Source organism: Esox lucius, chromosome 6 (assembly GCF_011004845.1).
Source record: "Esox lucius isolate fEsoLuc1 chromosome 6, fEsoLuc1.pri, whole genome shotgun sequence".
Lineage (NCBI taxonomy): Eukaryota > Metazoa > Chordata > Actinopteri > Esociformes > Esocidae > Esox > Esox lucius.
Window position 1 is genome coordinate 4,407,041 of NC_047574.1, and position 18,858 is coordinate 4,425,898.

Genomic DNA, 18,858 nt, shown 5'->3' on the forward strand with positions numbered 1-18,858 from the left:
GCCAAGAATTATGCAAGCTCCTAGGCAAGCCACAAACCGGCAACTTCCTGTGGGGAAGCAAGCCGTGTCACAGTGTTTCAGAATGGTCCCAGGGACCCCAGTAGTTCTGCAGTAGCCTGCGGGATCCCTGGGACCCAAATCATCCTCAGAGTGCCACTGCGTCAGCACACACACCGACATCCACGTCGAAGTCTTTGTGACACCCAGTCCGTGCCCAGAGGAATTCAGACACCTCTGCAGGCGAAGGAGAGTCTGACCCGGAACTGGATGGGTGTACGGAATGAACTGGTCTCCCGTCCAGAGCAGTGCATCCACAGGGACCCATCTGGGACACGGACAGAAAGGAAAATACATTGGCATCTGTGTCTCGGGTAGTAACTGGAAGACTTTCCACTTATACTGTATGTTGTTTCCTATGAAGAACATGTCGGCACCTTTGCCAAGAACGCGTGCATCGGAATAGGCTACTTATGTTTCGGCGGGCATATGTTTAATGAATAAACGGTGTTTGTGTAGGACATCTTCCCACGGATCTCCTCTTCAGCCTGTCCCAGCGTAGGCGGTGTAAGCTACTGTTGCTGCCGGCGTGTTAAATGTGCCGAGGCTTGGATCAAGGTGCCTGGAGCTTAACAAGTGTGTCGTGCCTTGTGTTTGTGTGTACTTGCGTGTGTGTAGTTGTGAAATGAGGTGCCAACGGCAGCAGGATGCTCATTAAACAGATCACAAACACGCAGCTGGGATTAGGGCCTAATCTGGCTGGGGATTAAAGAGCAGTGCTGCGGTGAGTACCGTTCGCCCACAACGGGCACAGGAATACCAAAGGCAAAGACCAGCAGAGGAGAAGACCGAGGCAGAGGGGAGAGCACAAGACCAGACGCTGGTTCAGTTTCTGCAAGTTAAGGCGAAGAAAGTAGCCCCTAGAGAGAAAGAGAGTGAGAGAGAAAAAGAGAGAGTGAGAGAGAAAGAGAGAGAGAAAGAGAGAGAGAAATGGAACATCTAAAGGCGTAGAAAGCGTTATGGCAGCTAGAAGTAAATGGATAGGAAAGCTGAACACTCTTCTCTCCTTCTTACGTCTTGGCTCACAGGCCTGTCAGTTTGGGTGCCAACCGAGGACGAGGAACCCAGCTGAAAACAGGCCAAGGCTGTGGTTTTGCTTCACTCTCTGTAAAAGGATTCCCAAGGCAAAGAATGTAATATGTGTGCAGCATCGATGCCAACTGAGGACGAAGAGAAAACAATTCAAAAACAGGCTGCTTTAAACATTTAGAACGCTTTTTTCAACTCGACTTCTTTTCAGAAACCACAAAGTTAGTTCCCGCGTCGGGCCTCAGTGTCGCGGTCCTCGTATGATCTGTTGTTTTGTGGCCGTTCGTGAAATCACCTCGCTACAGTATTTATGTGAAGTGGCGGTTGGAGTTGACAGTTGGCCTGATGGGAGAAGGCTGAAACAGAAAGGATATGCCACTGGCCTGACACCCATTTTAACATGACACTCTCAAAGCATAGAGAGAAATGGGTGAATACATTGATGGATAAATCTTGAATAAACCTTGGCTTGGTTCAATGAAACAGGATCCCTCTTCATCTTTGTCTGCCTTTCTCTCCACACCCCCCTTGCTCGGTTTTTGTCCCCCCTTGTGTTTTTTCTCACCCTTCTCCCTCTCAATTCTCCCCCCCCCCCCCCCCACTCCATCCTTCATTCCCGACCGAGTCTAAGCACGGGTCCATGAGCTGCGATGACGTTTCCCCTTTCTGCACCACTCATTCTCTTCCCTCGCTGAGAGTCAGCTTTGAGAGGGCACCGCCGCGCAGGACATGAATATTTAACGACGACACGGTGTGCGTGTTTTCCAGGCATGTACGTCCCCAGCTGTGATGAAGACGGCTACTACCGGAGGCTGCAGTGCGATCAGGGCCGCGGAGAGTGTTGGTGCGTCGAGCAGCACGGCGGAGAGGTGACGGGCTCCCGTATCCATGGACACCCCGACTGCGGTGAGGGCGGAAGGCGCCGGTCGGAGAGGGCTTTTGGGTGGTAACTGGCGTTACAGAACTCCAGTTGCTTTGCCAAAACTACCAAAGTCCTGGTCTTCTTGCCAGGACTTCTGGAAATATGCAGCGCTGTTGGCCGTACAGTATGATCAGTAGTGATCAGGCTTTTGCTCCGGTAATGACCATAAATAAACCAAACCCTGTAGACATCTCTCTGCACTGAAAAGACCAGCACAGCAGGATGGGAAAGTGCAATATAATCAGTTTTAAAGGGATAGTTCAAATAAAACAATGCATAACAATTTGTTTCGTAGCCTTGAATTATTTGAATGGAAAAGGAGAGACAGTACGTACCTCTTCTAACCTATGCCCCACGAAATCATAGGAACTAACAGAGAAACGCTCACTTCTTTTCATCCCTCGTTCCAGATGACCTGATTGGATATTCGGGAGATTTTGGCAGTGGCGTGGGATGGGAGGATGAAGAGGAGAAGGAGACGGAGGACAACGGGGAAGAGGCGGAGGAGGAGGAGGAAGAGGAGGGGGAGGCAGACGACGGGGGATACATCTGGTAGAGCTGAACCCCCGACGAGGAACCTGGTCAAGACGGATCCATTGTCCTACAGCTACAGGGATGACGGCTGAGACTGTGTCCTGAACTGCACTCTGTTCCCTACAGTGCCCGCCTGTCAACCGAAGGCCCAATCTGATCACCAAGAGCTTGGCCCATGTAAGGACGCTCATATGTCCTGGTCAGAACTAGAGCACTAAATAGGGGACAAGGAGCCGTTCGGACTCAGCCTCTCTTTCCCCTGGCAGCAAAAGATTTTGGGGATTTTGGGGTTGGGGCACGGAAATCTATCCTCTGTGGGGCCGGGGAGTTGGGGGTAGTGGGGGTTAACCGTCCGGGGACAGTGGTGAGATGACCAGTTTTTGTCTTAAATATGTGTATAGCTTCGTTCTTTTACGTTTTGTGAGCAAGAGAACTTTCCGTTTCTGCTGTCCTGAAGAACAGCACCTACGCAGGGGTATTCAACTTTGACCCTACCAGGTGCGGACCGTGCTGGTCTTTTGTTTGCCTTGTTTTCAATTGCACCCAGCTGGTGTCTCAGGTCTATATAAGTCCCTGATTAGCGGGTTGCAATGAAACAATGGAGTGGCACTGGATTGGAGGGTCAGAGTTGAATACCCCTGACCTACAGCAACAACCTAGATAACCGTCATCGAAGAACATGTCCAGCTGTTAGATCTGTATCATATATTCATTTCACATTGTGATCAATTGCTTGAATATTTCAATGACCGGTTAGCTCAAACTGGGAAATGGTTCAATATTTACGTGGTTATGGTGGCAAAATCAGAGTTGCTGTATATGTGTGTGTGTATATATATATATATATATATATATATATTTACACACACACATATATATATATATATATATATATATATATATATATATAAATCCTGTAGCAATGATCTACAGAGCCAGACAGAAAGACAAGCAGCATCCCAAATGACACCCTGGTTCCTATTTGGTGCCCTACATTGGATCAGGGCTCCTGCAGCTCCACAGGTCAATAGGGAGCTGTTTGGGGTGCGGAGTCTGTGTCTTTTCTTTCTTTCGGGCCGATTCCACTACTGACAGACATTATTTCCTCTTTAACAGTTTCTCATGAAGCATCTTTCTTACTTTGATGGATTGTGTCAAAGTAATGTTCCTTGTTGGGTAGTTAGACAAAATCAAGGTGTTTCACGCATTATGGTCAAAGTACAGGGAAGGTTTTGCGCTGCTTTATTTGCTTAAGGTATACTGACTGATGACTCCGGACAGTCTGAACCGTGAAACTCGGTAGACACAGACACAATGACTGCTATTACCTGTTACGACACGGCTATGAGACGTCACCAATCGTGTTATTAACTCAGAACTTGTAGAATGTATACTTTCCCATCAACAAACACCACCAAGTACCACCCTGCTCACTACGTAGTGCACTACTTTCATCCAGGGCCCATATAGCTCAGGTCAAAAGTAGCGTACTATAAAGGGAATAGTGTGCCATTTGGGACAGGCCCACTCACTTACCTGCAAAAATCACTTCAGAGAATGTGCCAGTTGATGTTCTATTCTTAGGATGCTACTTGAATCTGTATTTTTGTGTTTATAAAAACAATGTGTATGTTATTTGAATATCTTTGTTTGTGTGTGTGTGTGTGTGTGTGTGTGTGTGTATATTTGAATTCTTAATGTTAGATTTTTTTCTTTCTCCTCTGAGTATATTGCTGCCATTTGTTGCTATGCCAACATCCGTGGGGTCGACGGTTGGTTTTAGTATTGCATGCTGTAGTGAACAAGAATGTACTTCTCCTAGGCTGCACACTTTACTATTAAAGGCTTTGGGCCCCAAACATGGCGCATTTTCTCTTCCACCCTTGACTGGTGGTTCCCCTGGTGACGGGGGGGGGGGGGGGGGGTTGGGGGTTAAGCCCCGGCTTAGCTGTCTGGGTCCTCCTCTGTCTCCCTCTGATTCCTAATATCTGGTCTAAAATAATAAAATACCAAAATATAACTACATGTAAAAACTTCTCTGCTGCGGTTTTAGTTATTAACTTGCGAGGTAAATATTGTAATCTTTTTTTTTTTTTTTTTACTTTTGGTTGGATAAAGGATAAAAGATACAGCAGTGTATTCATGACAGTGTAAACACTCTGTTACCTCAGATTTAAGTTTATCTTAAACTCATTATGGAGATGGGATTTCAGTCTGGTAGTAGTTGTAGGTTTTATACAGTAAGACCAGTCTGGTAGTAGTTGTAGGTTTTATACAGCAAGACCAGTCTGGTAGTAGTTGTAGGTTTTATACAGTAAGACCAGTCTGGTAGTAGTTGTAGGTTTTATACAGTAAGACCAGTCTGGTAGTAGTTGTATGTTTTAAACAGTAAGACCAGTCTGGTAGTAGTTGTAGGTTTGATACAGTAAGATCAGTCTGGTAGTAGCTGTAGGTTTTATACAGTAAGACCAGTCTGGTAGTAGTTGTAGGTTTTATACAGTAAGACCAGTCTGGTAGTAGCTGTAGGTTTTATACAGTAAGACCAGTCTGGTAGTAGTTGTAGGTTTTATACAGTAAGATCAGTCTGGTAGTAGTTGTAGGCTTTATACTGTAAGATCAGTCTGGTAGTAGTTGTAGGTTTTATACAGTAAGACCAGTCTGGTAGTAGTTGTATGTTTTAAACAGTAAGACCAGTCTGGTAGAACAATCCTGTTTCCAAAAAAATGGGGATGCTATCTAAAATGGAAATAAAAACAGAATACAAAGATGTGCATGTCATTTAAACCCTATAATCAATAGAAAATGGTACAAAGACAACTTATCAAATGTTGAAACTGAGAAATGTTATTGTTTCTTGAAAGATATATGCCCACTTGGAATTTGATGCCAGTAACACGTTTCAAAAGAGTTGGGTCATGGGCATCCAAAGACTGGAAAAGGAGTGTAACGCTAAAAAAACAAACCTGATGGAGCATCTCACAACTAATTAGGTTAATTGGCAACAGGTCAGTAACATGATTGGGTATTAAAAGAGAGGAGTCTTTCAGAAGTAAAGATCGGGAGGGGCAGGGATGGGCGGTATTTATGATACATGTATTTAAAATACAAAATAGGATTTTGTCATTTGTATTTGATAGGGTTGATGAAAATGGCTTCATATTTTGTATCAAAATAGTTTAGTGTTTCGTAGCTTAAAAACGCTGTAAAATACTTTGCGAGTCTACATGATGACATCATAAACGTGCAACTTCTGATTGGTAATTTGCCGAGACTTGTTAGGTCAGAACGGAAAATTAATCGATACCCAAAGCATGTCAAGGTGAGAAACATCTGGTTGCCAGCTTTCCATCGATTATTAGCATACATTGCTACACTTTTTAACTGTTCGTATTCAGTTTTGGTGTTCGTTTGTGTAACCTAGGCTAAATTGTTTACCATTTTACGTAACTATTTGACCCGAGTTGCAGCATTCACATTTACGTTACGTTATCTTCGGTTGTGCACTAAGATACGAGATAGGGTACGAGATTGTACTCTAATTGAAGTAGCTGTTTAGTAGATCATGCATTTGCATACCATTGCATGAATGATTGCCTGACACAATTTATTATTATATTTATAATTAACAAACGATTAATTACTTAGAAACTAGTTGTTATGAATAAAGGTGCTATCAGTTGTATTCTTATGAGTCGACTTGCTTGAGTCAGTGTCGCTGATGCAGAGTAGGCACTTCATTACCAAACACAAGTAACTAAATTAAGATACAGTTATGAATCATTAGAAAACAGTTAAACATTAAACTGTTGGTTACTTTAAAACTAACCTTCATCTGGGTGATCACAGGAATATGTGAATATTTGATCTGTCAACTGGTTGCATATGTCAGATTTATCGCATTACTCTAGATTTAGTCAGAGAAAGCTGTTGCTATCAAACATTGTCGGCTTAATCAACAGAGTCAGTGTACTGGTGAAGGGATGGATCAAATAGACTGATAGATGAAATCAACTGAGTCAGTGTACTGGTGATGGGATTAATCAAATAGGCCAATAGATGGAAGGTTTGCAAAGTGATTTCATGCTCCTTTGTAAAAGTATTTTTAGAATTTTGAAAATACTAAAATACAGTACTTTATTTTGATATAGCAGCCACACCATGTATTTTATAGTTTATTTTAATATGCTTAAAATTAAGGTATTTGGTATCTTATTTTAAAATACATTTTGATGTATCTTTGCCCATCTCTGGGGAGGGGTTCATCACTCCATGAAAGACTGTGCAGGCAAATAGTGCAACAATGTAAGACTAAAGTTCCTCAGTGTAAAATCTCAAAGTGTTTAGGCATCTCAATCTACATAACATAATATCATTAAAAGATTCAGAGAATCCGGAGAAACGCAACGGACAAGGCCGAAAAGCAATCCTGGATGACACGATTCTATAGTGGAAATCACTGCATGGACTCAGGAACACTGCCGAAAATCTTTCTGTGAACCCAGTACGATCGCTGCATCCGCAAATGCTAGTTAAAACTGCCATGCAAAGAAGAAACCATATCTATACAAGATCCAGAAACGCTGCCGCTTTCTCTGGACCTGACCTCATTTAAGATGGACTGTGGTGAAGTGGAAAACTGTCCTCGGGTCTGACGAATCAAAATTATTTTTGGGAATCATGGATACTACGTCCTCCAGGCTAAAGAGGAGAGGGACCATCTGGTTTCTTATCAGCGCACATTTCAAAAGATCGCGTGCGGGATTGTAAGGGGGTGCATTAGTGTGCATGGCATGGCTGACTTCTTCACATGTGAAGGCACCGTCAATGCTGAACCAATACAGGTTTTGGAGCAACATACTGTATGCTTCCATACAGACAATGTCTTTTTCAGGGAAGGCCTTGCTTATTTCAGCAAGACAATGCCGAACCACGTTCTGCATGTATTACTAGAGCATGGCTCTGTAGTAAAATAGTCTGTAGTAAAAGAGCCTGCTTGCAGTCCAGACCTGTCACCCATTGAAGATGTTTGGCACATTATGAAACGACAAATATGACAAAGGACACCCCGAACTGTTGAGCAGCTGAAATCCTATATCAAGCAAGAATAGGAAAACATTTCGCTTTCAAAGCTACATCTATTGGTCTCCTCAGCTCCCAAATGCTTACAGAGTAGCCTATAATTTAAAATAAGAGATGCTACACAGGGGTAAACATGCCCATCCCCACCTTTTTTTAAATGTGTTACTGGCATCAAATTCTAAATGGGCATGTATTTCCCCCCCAAAAAATAAAATTTCTCAGTTTCAACATTTAGTATGTTGTTTTTGTACCATCTTTCAATTAAATATATGGACAAATGATTTGCACATCATTGCATTTTGTTTTTATTTGTATTTCATGCAACGTCCCAAATTTTATGGAAACAGGTTTGTAGTTATAGGTTTTATACAGGACCAAGACCCACCTGGTAGGAATTGTAGGTTTTATACAGCAAGACCAGTCTGGTAGTTGTAGGTTATATACAGAAACCAAAACCAGTCTCGTAGTAGTTGTAGGTTTTCTACTGTAAGACCAGTCTGGTAGTAGTTGTAGGTTTTAAACACTAAGACCAGTCTGGTAGTAGTTGTAGGCTTTCTACAGTAAGGCCAGTCTGGTAGCAGATGTAGGTTTTAAACAGTAAGGCCAGTCTGGTAGTAGTTGTAAGTCTTCATACAGTACCCCTGACAAGTGAGGTAATTTGGCCATCTGAGAGAAAAAAAAAAGGAACTAATGTATAAATACTGCAATGCAGGTTCGATTGAATTGAGCCCATTATTTAATTCACTTGAACATTAGTCCTACACTGCCTCCCAATGGCAGGAGACGAAACAGCACTCTTGACATTTCAACCTGGGCTGAGTGGTCTCAACAGCTGTGTTCAGCATTTATCAGCTCAAGACTCCAGTGGAAACAACGTAAGACCCCTAACCAAGGCGCATCATCCCCTTCGATCTCCTCTCTGGTGGATATTACGTATGATGTCAGGCCACTGTTCTGCCCGTGGAGTGACAACATAAGTGAATGCCACTCCACGAGCAGCTAAATAATGTAGGCCTACAGGCCCCAAGTAGCTTTTTGCCAGCTTCACTGTGTCCCAAACAGAATCCTGTTTCCTTTACAGTGCACTACTTTGTACTAGGGCTTGTGGGGAGCACTATATACAGAAGAGTGCATTTTAGGAGGGAAACTGCATAATCAACTATTTTCTCATATCAGCCCTCTAGAAGTGGGTCGAGACCTGCTTTGATGCACGGCAGAGTCTTTCAAAACCGAGTAACGGCCCTGCGTCAAATGTTACATCTTGAGGATGTTGTATTTAATAAATATGCTCCAAGCAAAAATAATGTTAATGTCTTTGATTCAACCTGCAGATACGGAGCATCTCCAATACGTCCAAATGAATTACAACAAGACGCAACACCTGATTTGATTGTTAAAAATATTTATCACATTTAACACGCTCACAGAGTCATCTTCAATACTTCTAGTTGTAGTATGCCAGCCTCCAAAATGGCACCCTAATCCCTACATACTGCAGTACTTGTGAGTAGGGCCTGTACCTGGGTAGGGGTGCCTTTGTGGATTCCCTATTATACTAGTTATGACCTTCTGGTCAAAGGTAATGCACTATTCATGGAATAACATGCCATAAATTGGGACACAGAACTACAAGACAAGCTGGGCTCCAAGGATAAGTACTATACAAAGAAATAAACAATTTACATTATTTACAATTAATACAGAAGCATTACTGGTAGTTCAGCATTGGTATACAGGGTTATAAAGGCTGTCATTTCAAGAGATCCAGATCCAGAGGTACTCTCATATCATTGCGGTCAGATAGTCAAAAAGTACCAGCAGCATTTCAAGCCTAGACTTGTTTGAATCAAACAGCCAATGCTTCATATCATGTACAATATAAATAATTTCTACAATGACACACACACACACACACACACACACACAGCGAATGGGACATCAATTTGATCAACACAAGGCTGATTCAGGTTGCCTCTATATAAACCATCAGACAATATTGCATGGTTGCTAATGCTTGTAATAAATAACCAAAAACAATTCAATTATGGTCTTTACAGATTAAATCAAATTTGTCTGTGACATTAAGACAATGTTAGCAAGAAGTGAGGCTCAGAATGGCAAAGATCATTTACTAATAGGCCCAACAATATCTGGCTCATGTTCATATTAGGGAAGTTCCTCCCCATTTCAGCGCGTTTTGGTTCGTCTGGTGCCAAAAGAACATGATGCACGCCTGGAACCTGCAGCCAGCAACGACCAAAGGCCCTATTCAAAGGGACCAAAGGCCCTATTCAAACTGGTGCCCAGGCTATCTGGTGTTTCCTTGAGTACATAAATCCAAGCGTGCAATTACAATTTTTTAAACAGATTTGATTGATTGGGGCCCTAAATATACACTTACTACAAATGCCAATGTGGTGTTAAGAGAAGCATATGTTTTATCTTTGTAGTGGCGGCTAACGGCCGCTCCACTTTATTGCTTCATGCCCCATGACAACGACAACAAAAGTCTCGTTCTGGACGGTCTCTTTGCATCATGACACTGATGGTCACCCGTTAGTTATACAGGAAAATAAACATGACACCGCCCGCAGAATCGTTTCTCCCCAAACGTCTATTATTGGTAAACATCCAGAAGTCACCGGCGAGTTTGCATACGTCTTTGGCTGGGTGCAGTAAAGGCCAGAGCTGGGTGAGCTAATACACTACGACTGATACTTTATGGCTGCGCAAAGAAATGTCATCATTCCCTTATTTAGTAAACTCCAGGAAGAAAAAAGGTTATTCAAGGGTTCTATACTGTAGGAGTTCTTCATTTCTGACCGTTGCTTGGAGAACCATTTGAAGAACATTTTAGGTTAGATGTTTGAGTGGGTAGGTTTTTCATATGGTTCTTTGAGTAACAAGTAAAAACAGTTCTCTACAACACCTTTTTGACATTTTTCCTTGAAGAAGTCATAAAGGTTTCCCCACAGTGACGGTAAAGGACATTCCATGAAAATTATATTTTTCAGTGCACTGAATGAATGGAGGAAATCGCGTCAAACGGGCCCAGACCTTGAACATTACACGAACGATTGCAGGAACCTATTAAAAGCATTGGGTCTGGGGGCACGCCCCCTCGATCCATTCTCCTTCCATCGTATGACACCTTAGTTTTAGGCGGGACTGCTACATACAATAGAAACAAGCATTGTACGATTATCATTCACATTCAGTGTATTCTCACAATCATTCCGAATCTATTCTGTTCTATTTCTATGTCCAACTACCAAGTCCGTAATCAGCCCCGAACAACGGAAATGTTTACTTAACTTAAAACTGTTACACATCCTCTAATGTACCTTGAATTGAACAGACGGTATCAAATCTGATGGATATAATTGGATACTCAAATCACATGATGAACAATGTGTTGACATTCCACTTAATTAATGGACTTACATAACACTTGATCTCATGACCTTAAATTCCACACAAACAACTTTTAAAAGTTTGCATAGATAGAAACCTTTAAAACAGACAAATTAACTCGGAAATCAACGAGTAAAAACCTAATTATATACGCCCCCACCATTTTCAGAGAACCGATCAATTGACAATTGGGAGCATCACAGCTTTTTATAGAGAACAATTTTAAGGACGATCTATTTTCTTCTTCCCCGGATTTGTACTTCCCCTCCTCAGAAAGACGGTCCCGTTGAAGACCAGGAACCACTGCCCGGGGGTCCAGCTATCAGTCGATATATTGCGACAGCCACCGGAAGCCGTCTCCGTAGCCTTGTTTCTTCAGTACACTGCACATGAAAACCTCCAGAGGTCTTACCTGTAGCTCCTTCAAGGACACATTACCCTGGACAAGACAGACAAGGTCAGACGCCATTATATTGATTGCGCCGCCAAAGCCTAAAGAACATACATCAGCGTATGAAAGGCCACAGGCGATCATACACGTTTCTGTTACAATACATACAAGCATCCTTCAGTTAAGCAAGTGTATACAGACCCACACACGCAGTGTTTGGAGGGGGGGGGGGGGTAAAGTGCCTTGCTCAAGGGCACAATGGCAGCAGGTGACATTCAAAATGCTGTACCAGGAACCTTTCATGCTTCCATCTTTAGGGTGCTTAAGATACCTTTCCAGTGCATTGACCGTCCAAAGCAAACGCCCCTCTCAGTCCACCCTCACTGATGGCTTCGGGACGGTCGATCTTGTTCCCCAACACCAACACAGGCACAGTGAGGATGGTCTCGTCTGCTAACAGAGCCTTGAGCACACACATACACAGGTTCAGTAATGAGATCGAAATTATACGGTCTCAATGTTTGTATTGAGTCCTAGACTAATCCAGAGCGATGGCTTCTCCTGTGTATCTAGGTTGCCTTTGGGTTTTCTTTAAATGCAATTTCTTTCCAATTTTCAGTTAAACCATATTGTCATATTTAACTATCTGCTGCCCTGCCTCAGAGCCCTGCCTCGGAGCCCTGCCTCGGAGCCCTGCCTCGGAGCCCTGCCTCGGAGCCCTGCCTCGGAGCCCTGCCTCATTCCATCCGTCTTCCCCACTGAAGCTACATCGCCTGATTCCTCAGGTAATCCTGGACAACTAGCATTGGCATGTAGCGTCTCGGCAAGCAAGGCTTGAATCTAGACTGTGGTGGTCAGCTTGGTGGTATAACAGAGCCTTAGACCACTGTGCCACCGCTGTGGTGGGTCCATTGTTTATAGACTACGCTGATCAATTAGATAAACTGTGGGCAAAAGAAGTGACGTACATCAAGTTCGATCTTCGATTCTGTAAGGCGGTCATGATCAGCGCAGTCGACCAGAAAGACAACTCCATTTATTGCCGGCAGGTAGTTTTTCCAAACTCGTCTTGCTGTGAAACAAGATGCAGGAAATTATTTTGGAACATGACCAACACTCAAATCAAACTCTGGAAAGATTCAGTGAACAACCTATCTAGGTCCTGGTCTCACCTTGTACATGACCGCCCAGATCAAACGTGGTGAAAGTCATTCCAGCTATTGTCAACTCCTCTGATGCTTCAGGATGAAACAAAGCCTACAATGACTCACTGACCCCCTCACGTGTCCTTTAACACTGAAGCTGCATCACAAACATAAAACAAGCCAATAATGTACTTGGAAAAGGTGCTGCTTACTTGGATGCAACGTGGGCACATGCTGTCCCAGTCTGTCATCTTTCAGCATGTGCAGAAGCGTTGTTTTACCAGCATTATCCAGTCCCAGGAATACCAGCTTCCCAGACTTTTTGTACAGCCCTGGGAAACATTGACATTTTACTTTTGAGTTGTGTGGGGAGACAACACAGAGTAACAAGCCCATATGGAGAAGTTAGGGTTAGAGATTTTTTTACCTAAAAACTGAAGCACACCACTAAAGCCTCTATAGATCCAATCGAAGACGAATGACATGTCGGTGGTCTTTACCTAAGAAAGAAGGCAATTAGGAAATGTGTTAGTACATCTTCCTCCCTGCCCCGCGTTGCGGGCTCGAACCAGCGGTCTTCATCACAACACAGGTGACAAAAACAGCTTGACCCAAAACGTACCTCTTTGATCTTCGATTCTGACCCATCCAAAACATTTTAAATTGACTAGAATGACCACAACGTAAATAACTCCGTTATACTACCACACAACTCGTAAAACTGGATAAACTTGTTTAATGGGATCAATGGCGTTTTCAGTTTCACAACACGTTTGATTTTGATATTTTTATACGGACATTCACGAACTCATGTTACTACTTACCTTCAAATTTGTCAACAAGCTAGTTAACAGATATTTTGCGCCACCTGATATATCTGTCTAACTTAGCTAACATAGGGCTACGTGGCTAGTAAGAGCTTAGCCTACTAGCTAAAATCTTGGCCTCGTGTGGACCGGGGAGATAGACAGCTCTTCGAAAGAAAATTATGACAGAATATAAGTAATGTTACGTAACTATATAAATTACAGAATATTGCTGTCAAATCTTACCTCTTCTTTTCGACAATGACAGCTTTATGTAGATTCTCACTTGGATTCTAGAACCGAACAGCTGATTGTATTCTTCTTCAACGTGACTTCGGGACCTACATAACCACCCTATAATGCACTAGCGCCGTCTGCTGTTTGGGGAAACCAATTGCACTACCTATATAATGCTCACCTTTCACCTACTTCTTACATGAACACATTTATATGTACAATGTAAACATTTGTATTATTTATACAATATAAATTATATTTATACATTTCATTTAGCAATTCTCACCATTTCCTTTTGGAAGTGAAGGACTGAGTGAAAGGTAATTTAAGATGTTCTCCCTTTTTCTCACTGTTATTTTACCAGGTATGCTAAGAACAGATTCTTATTAATAGCAATGACCTGGAAGCAATTAGGGTTGGCTATTAAGGGACAGAACATTTTTCATCCCTTGTCAGCACAGGAAGAAGAACCAGCAACCTTTCTTTGCAAAAACTTTTCAGCCTATGATTGCTAATATACGAAAAATAATGATTTAATTTATATACTTACGTTATTTAGCAGAAACCTATTATCCAGATAGTGGTTAGAGTTAAGTGCTATGCTCAACATCAGTAGATTTTTCACAGTGTTTGCATGGAGAATTGAACCAACAACGCATCAGTTACTGTCCCTAAATCTCTTCTAGACGTTTTGCTGCCCTTCTTCACTCACAACATGCCTGTTTAAACAGCTTTTCCTACATGTTTCAAGGCACGCATTATGGTATACAACCACTAGATTCTATAGTGACAGTTAATAATCACTCAGATAATGAGGAGGGTGATGACTGATAATTTATTTTGAGTATCAAACCACATTAAAGTTACAGTTAAGAACACAACGTTCCTAAGAAGGTATCACTGATATACATTCAGTATGCCTATTTGAACCCGAGAAACAAAACATAAAATAATCTTGGTTACCTGAACGTTTGTAATGTTAAACTGGTCAAAGCAAATTTCTTAAGTAAGAATTTAGCTAGGACTGTCTGGGAGTGTTCTAAGTGTGTTTGGAGCGCTCTTTCGGTCAATTCACCAATTTACTGCTTGCTGATGTCATCAGGCAATCAAAATGTTCCATCCCACCTGAACATATTCCAAACATTTCTTCAAACAGCAGTTTTACAAAGAGGTCATTATTATCCCTATTTACAATGTTAGTGTTATTCCAGGCCCAGCACTGTTTCAGAAAGCATTTGTTACGATCTTCAGCTCTTCATTTCTGGATCTGTTATCTTATTCAGACGTAGAACCATTTATCAACTGAAAAAAATATGTATAATTAAATATTCCAAATTGTGGATAAAATTAAAGAACTGAAAATAAGATTTTGATTAACAATCAAGATAACTCACCTGCACTTGGAATAGGGTCTTCAGGGCCAAAAGCACAAGCCTACAACACAATATTACCAAGTACAATTTAAGAATGTAGCAAATAACAAGCTAAAGCACTCAATGATTTACATTTTATAAGGCCTTATTAACAGTAGTTTTCACAAAGTGCTTATATAGACACCCAGCCTAAAAACAATGTAATGTTTCAGTTTACATTTCTAAAGTTAGAAGCAGAAGCATTTACTATTACATCAACTTTGTCAATTACTAAATCAATATTGTATGTAGGTCTGAATTAGTAGAAGGGACTCACGGAATCCACAACTGCCTTAGCATCAGCAGAAGAGCAGCAGAATGGGCTGTCCGTAATACAGGTGTTCATGCTGAATTCATATTGCAAAAGATACAAGACATGAGGGAAAGTTTAAATTTAGGGACAGAATCCCAGGATAGAAACACAGGCACATGTCGACGGCTTGTCTTTAATGCTGCTGATTATCTTTGTAGCAAATAATCTGTATCGCTGACAAAGAACTAAACAACGGGCCATATTCCAGACTGTAGACGTGGATCCTTCTCTCACCAGTTCAGTTCTCCGGCATTGGTCTGTTTGGAGATCAGCGACTTCCAAAACTCATGGGTTTCCTTGACAGTCTTAAGAGCAAAGTCCTAGAAAACAATGATGCCAAATGATTCTCTGTTTGAACGCTTCTTGTTAACCACTCTCTATGCTAAGTGGAAAATGGGACTGTGTCCGAAATGTCTGCCTGGTGCCTTTGTACAGTGACACACTTTACCATGTGCATTAATATGATTGGCATACAGGTAACATGGTGACAGCCTTGGAGTAACATGTTGAACAGTAATCCATTGTATATTCAATGGTAGACAATGATAACTCAAAACACTCCAGGACCGATTCACTGAAATGATTCAGTCGTAACAGCCTCACTAATTTCACTGGTTTTTGGCCTCCTAGGAGGTAAAGAGGTCAACATTCAGTTTTTACTCTGTCTTTGAATTCTCCGTTAAATGCAAACTGGTTCTCGGGTTTTCCATCAGGCACTTTGTACTTTTTAAACCACTCGAATGTAGCTTCCAGGTAGCCCGGCTTCAGTCTTCTTACGTCTTCGACATCTGCAGTGATCACATAGACATATTTCATGGTAAGCCAGACAAACAACCTACTACTGTGCTGTTCTTAAGTATTTTTGGATCTCTGAAAGTTGTCCGAGTTTCATCCTGAAGTATCAGAAGGGTTGGCAGTAGCCGGAATGACCTTTAGCCCGTTTGATATGGGCGGTCACCCACATAAATTATACGCTGCATCTTTGTAGAGTTTGGTTTGTCATTACGTAATCTTCCAAAATAGCTTATTTCTAGTCCACAGCAAGCCAGGGCAGCAGCTTTATTCCTGTTTAGGGGGAGGAAGCTTGATATGTATAGAAAACACCCAGACAGGATGCTAGCCTTTTGAAGGGCATCTAGCAAGGATGTGTAATTAAAATACAATATCTAATGCTGTAGCTTTCTTGAACTGCTGCAACGTTGTGACTTCTGGTGTCCCATATACTATTAGATTGCCCCTTCAAAAGCACGTTATATGTATTAAAGATCCTCATAGTACTGTTAAAACTGTTGGCCTCTGGGTCCTCCGTGTTGATGACGATGACCTTCCAGTCAGTTTCGCCTTCGTCGATCAACGCCAGCGTCCCCAGCACCTTCACTCTGATTACCTCTCCACGCGAGCAAACCTAAAAAACAAAAAATGAACACACAGACAGATTGACGTCATTAAATGACAAGACCACCAACCTGAGACAAGGCGACCACACAACCCGCGATGTGCTTAAGACATTAAATGAAGTCACACAAAATAAATATTAGCCGGAGAACGTTGCCACTATTGTACGATGCAACACCTTGTCTCCAATGTCACAGATGTCGATGGGGTCGTTGTCACCACAGCATTCGGTATCTTTGTCCTTGTGACCTGGGTCCTCCCACGTCTGCGAACAAAGACGCCACAAAAACTGACAATGGCCTTATTGAGCATTCGTAAACCCTTATGAAGCATTGTTGCGCATTTGTGAGCCCTTATGAAGCGTTATAGAGCATTTATACACCCACATGAAGCATTATAGAGCATTTATATCCCCTGAAGAAAGCATTAAAGAGCTTTATGAAGCGTTGTTGAGTATTCAGGAACTCACAGCAAGGCACAGAGACATCTTCCGTATTGAAATGAATGCTACAAATGCACGGATGCGAACTGAATGAAAGTAAAAAAGCTGTCAATATAAACTGATGCAACTCGCCTGAGGAATGGCTCCGTAGTTCCAGATGTATCCTCTGTGTGGAAACACGTTAGCCACGTAACGAAGGTTACCCTTTTTGATGTCTTGCTTCAGTGGATTTAGAGGGTCTTTGGTGGCAATCTACATTATCATGGAACAGTAAGCGTGTTGCGTCACCAGTGCATGCATGCAGCCCTTAGCTGTGTTATATTGGTCATACATGGCCCACATGTGGGTTATAGACTTACTTTATAATTGGCTAAACGTATATCTTTTGTTACACCAATCTACACACAATACCGTAAAATGCCAAAGCGAAAGCAAATGTTTTGGAACTTGTGACAATTCACAGTACATTTCCTGTGCATAAGTATTTATGCACTCCAAAGGACTATAAGCCAAGATAGTCAATACCTCCATCTTTGCATTGGTCCACCTTGGTACCTCAATAACAGCATGGAAGATATTCTGTTGGAGGAAATGGTTATGGTTAACACTGGCACTTTGCCAGGTTTTTACTGGGAAAAAATAAGTAAATGATGGTTGTTTAGACGCTGACAGATACCGGTTACCTGAGACTCATCTGCATAAATTGGTATGTCATGGAAAGGAGAGATGTATTTTCCATTCGAATTTTCTGCGGACAGACGTCATAATGAATGAACTGCCACATTATAACTTCTACTCCTGTAAACACGCACCTGTACTAAGTTCAGTCCTTTCAGACAAAATACAAAACCAAGGCATGGTGATTAATGTGACCGACTGTTTCCCATTCAAACACTTAAAGTGGACTCACATTTACATGGAGCTAATCAAATGACATACTGTAATTGTCGATATTGTATCAATCTAACCAATCCTTCTACATGTCAAGCTATATAACGTAAAGCTAGTTCATTGCTGAACAATTACATAAAGCCACGATGAAATGTAAATTCTCTATCTCCTTACACGTTAACAAACGATGCATTTGCATTCAAAGCCATTTACTTACTGAAGAACATTCTGTAGTCCACCGTGTTGGGTTTGCCCCTCTCCTCAATGGTGAAGTTCATGTCCACCGACCTATTTTCTACAGTTTGCTTCCTCGTATAACTGCTACACGGCAAACTACCCGTAGGAGTAGACAAGAGAAAGCCCATCTTCCTAGTAGAGGTTAACTGGCAGGTCAAGAACATTGCGGGTGCGCGAAAACAGCGTGCACACTTCACCTCTTATCCCCCGCAGAGCTAGATGAGGCTATGAGGCGTCATGTTTGATTTGTGTGCGAAACAGCCGAGACGGGAAAGCAGACACGCAGCATATCGACGTTATCTTCATTGGCACAATACTGGCAATGTTATACATAGCACAATGTTATGTCTCTGGGTGAATGTAGCGTTTGAAAAAAAGCGTTGGGTGCTCGGTAGCCATGTCTAATCCCCATGTCACATTGTCCGCCAAGTAATTCCCCTGATCCCTGACACTGTTTTAGTTAACTAGGTATAAGGTTATTTTAAATACTAATACGTTATTAAGCTTCCTAGTTTTTGGAAGTGTTTTTTACTTCAGCTCCTTCTGTAGGCCTA

At 42.1% G+C, this 18,858-nt stretch overlaps 3 protein-coding genes across 5 annotated transcripts in view; 1 reads left to right on the top strand and 2 right to left on the bottom strand.

The window, feature by feature from the left end:
• Nucleotides 1-4,406, top strand: part of LOC105009041 (SPARC (osteonectin), cwcv and kazal like domains proteoglycan 2) — a 46,443-nt gene extending 42,037 nt beyond the window's left edge. For both annotated transcript variants that reach the window (XM_010868451.5, XM_010868444.5), the window contains 2 exons: nt 1,855-1,992; nt 2,419-4,406. In XM_010868451.5, coding sequence (XP_010866753.1) covers nt 1,855-1,992; nt 2,419-2,564 — 284 coding nt within the window. In that variant the 3' untranslated portion in view covers nt 2,565-4,406. The remainder of the gene's footprint in view (nt 1-1,854; nt 1,993-2,418) is intronic.
• A 6,579-nt stretch (nt 4,407-10,985) lies between these two features.
• sar1aa (secretion associated, Ras related GTPase 1Aa) lies at nt 10,986-13,737 on the bottom strand. 2 transcript variants are annotated; one of them, NM_001310964.1, is given in 7 exon segments: nt 10,987-11,474; nt 11,758-11,889; nt 12,395-12,498; nt 12,599-12,664; nt 12,784-12,903; nt 12,999-13,071; nt 13,624-13,707. In NM_001310964.1, coding segments are annotated over 6 exon segments (597 nt in total). In that variant the 5' UTR covers nt 13,057-13,071; nt 13,624-13,707; the 3' UTR covers nt 10,987-11,357.
• A 693-nt stretch (nt 13,738-14,430) lies between these two features.
• Nucleotides 14,431-18,727, bottom strand: ppa1a (inorganic pyrophosphatase 1a). Its single transcript, XM_010868415.3, has 11 exons — nt 18,285-18,727; nt 17,860-17,924; nt 17,702-17,755; nt 17,309-17,428; nt 16,913-16,999; nt 16,618-16,744; nt 16,000-16,127; nt 15,574-15,659; nt 15,304-15,373; nt 15,009-15,048; nt 14,431-14,916 (listed from the first exon to the last, which is right to left on the bottom strand). The coding sequence occupies exons 1-11, from the start codon at nt 18,466-18,468 to the stop codon at nt 14,894-14,896; spliced, it is 984 nt and encodes a 327-aa protein (XP_010866717.2). The 5' UTR covers nt 18,469-18,727; the 3' UTR covers nt 14,431-14,893.
• Nucleotides 18,728-18,858: the final 131 nt, after the last annotated feature.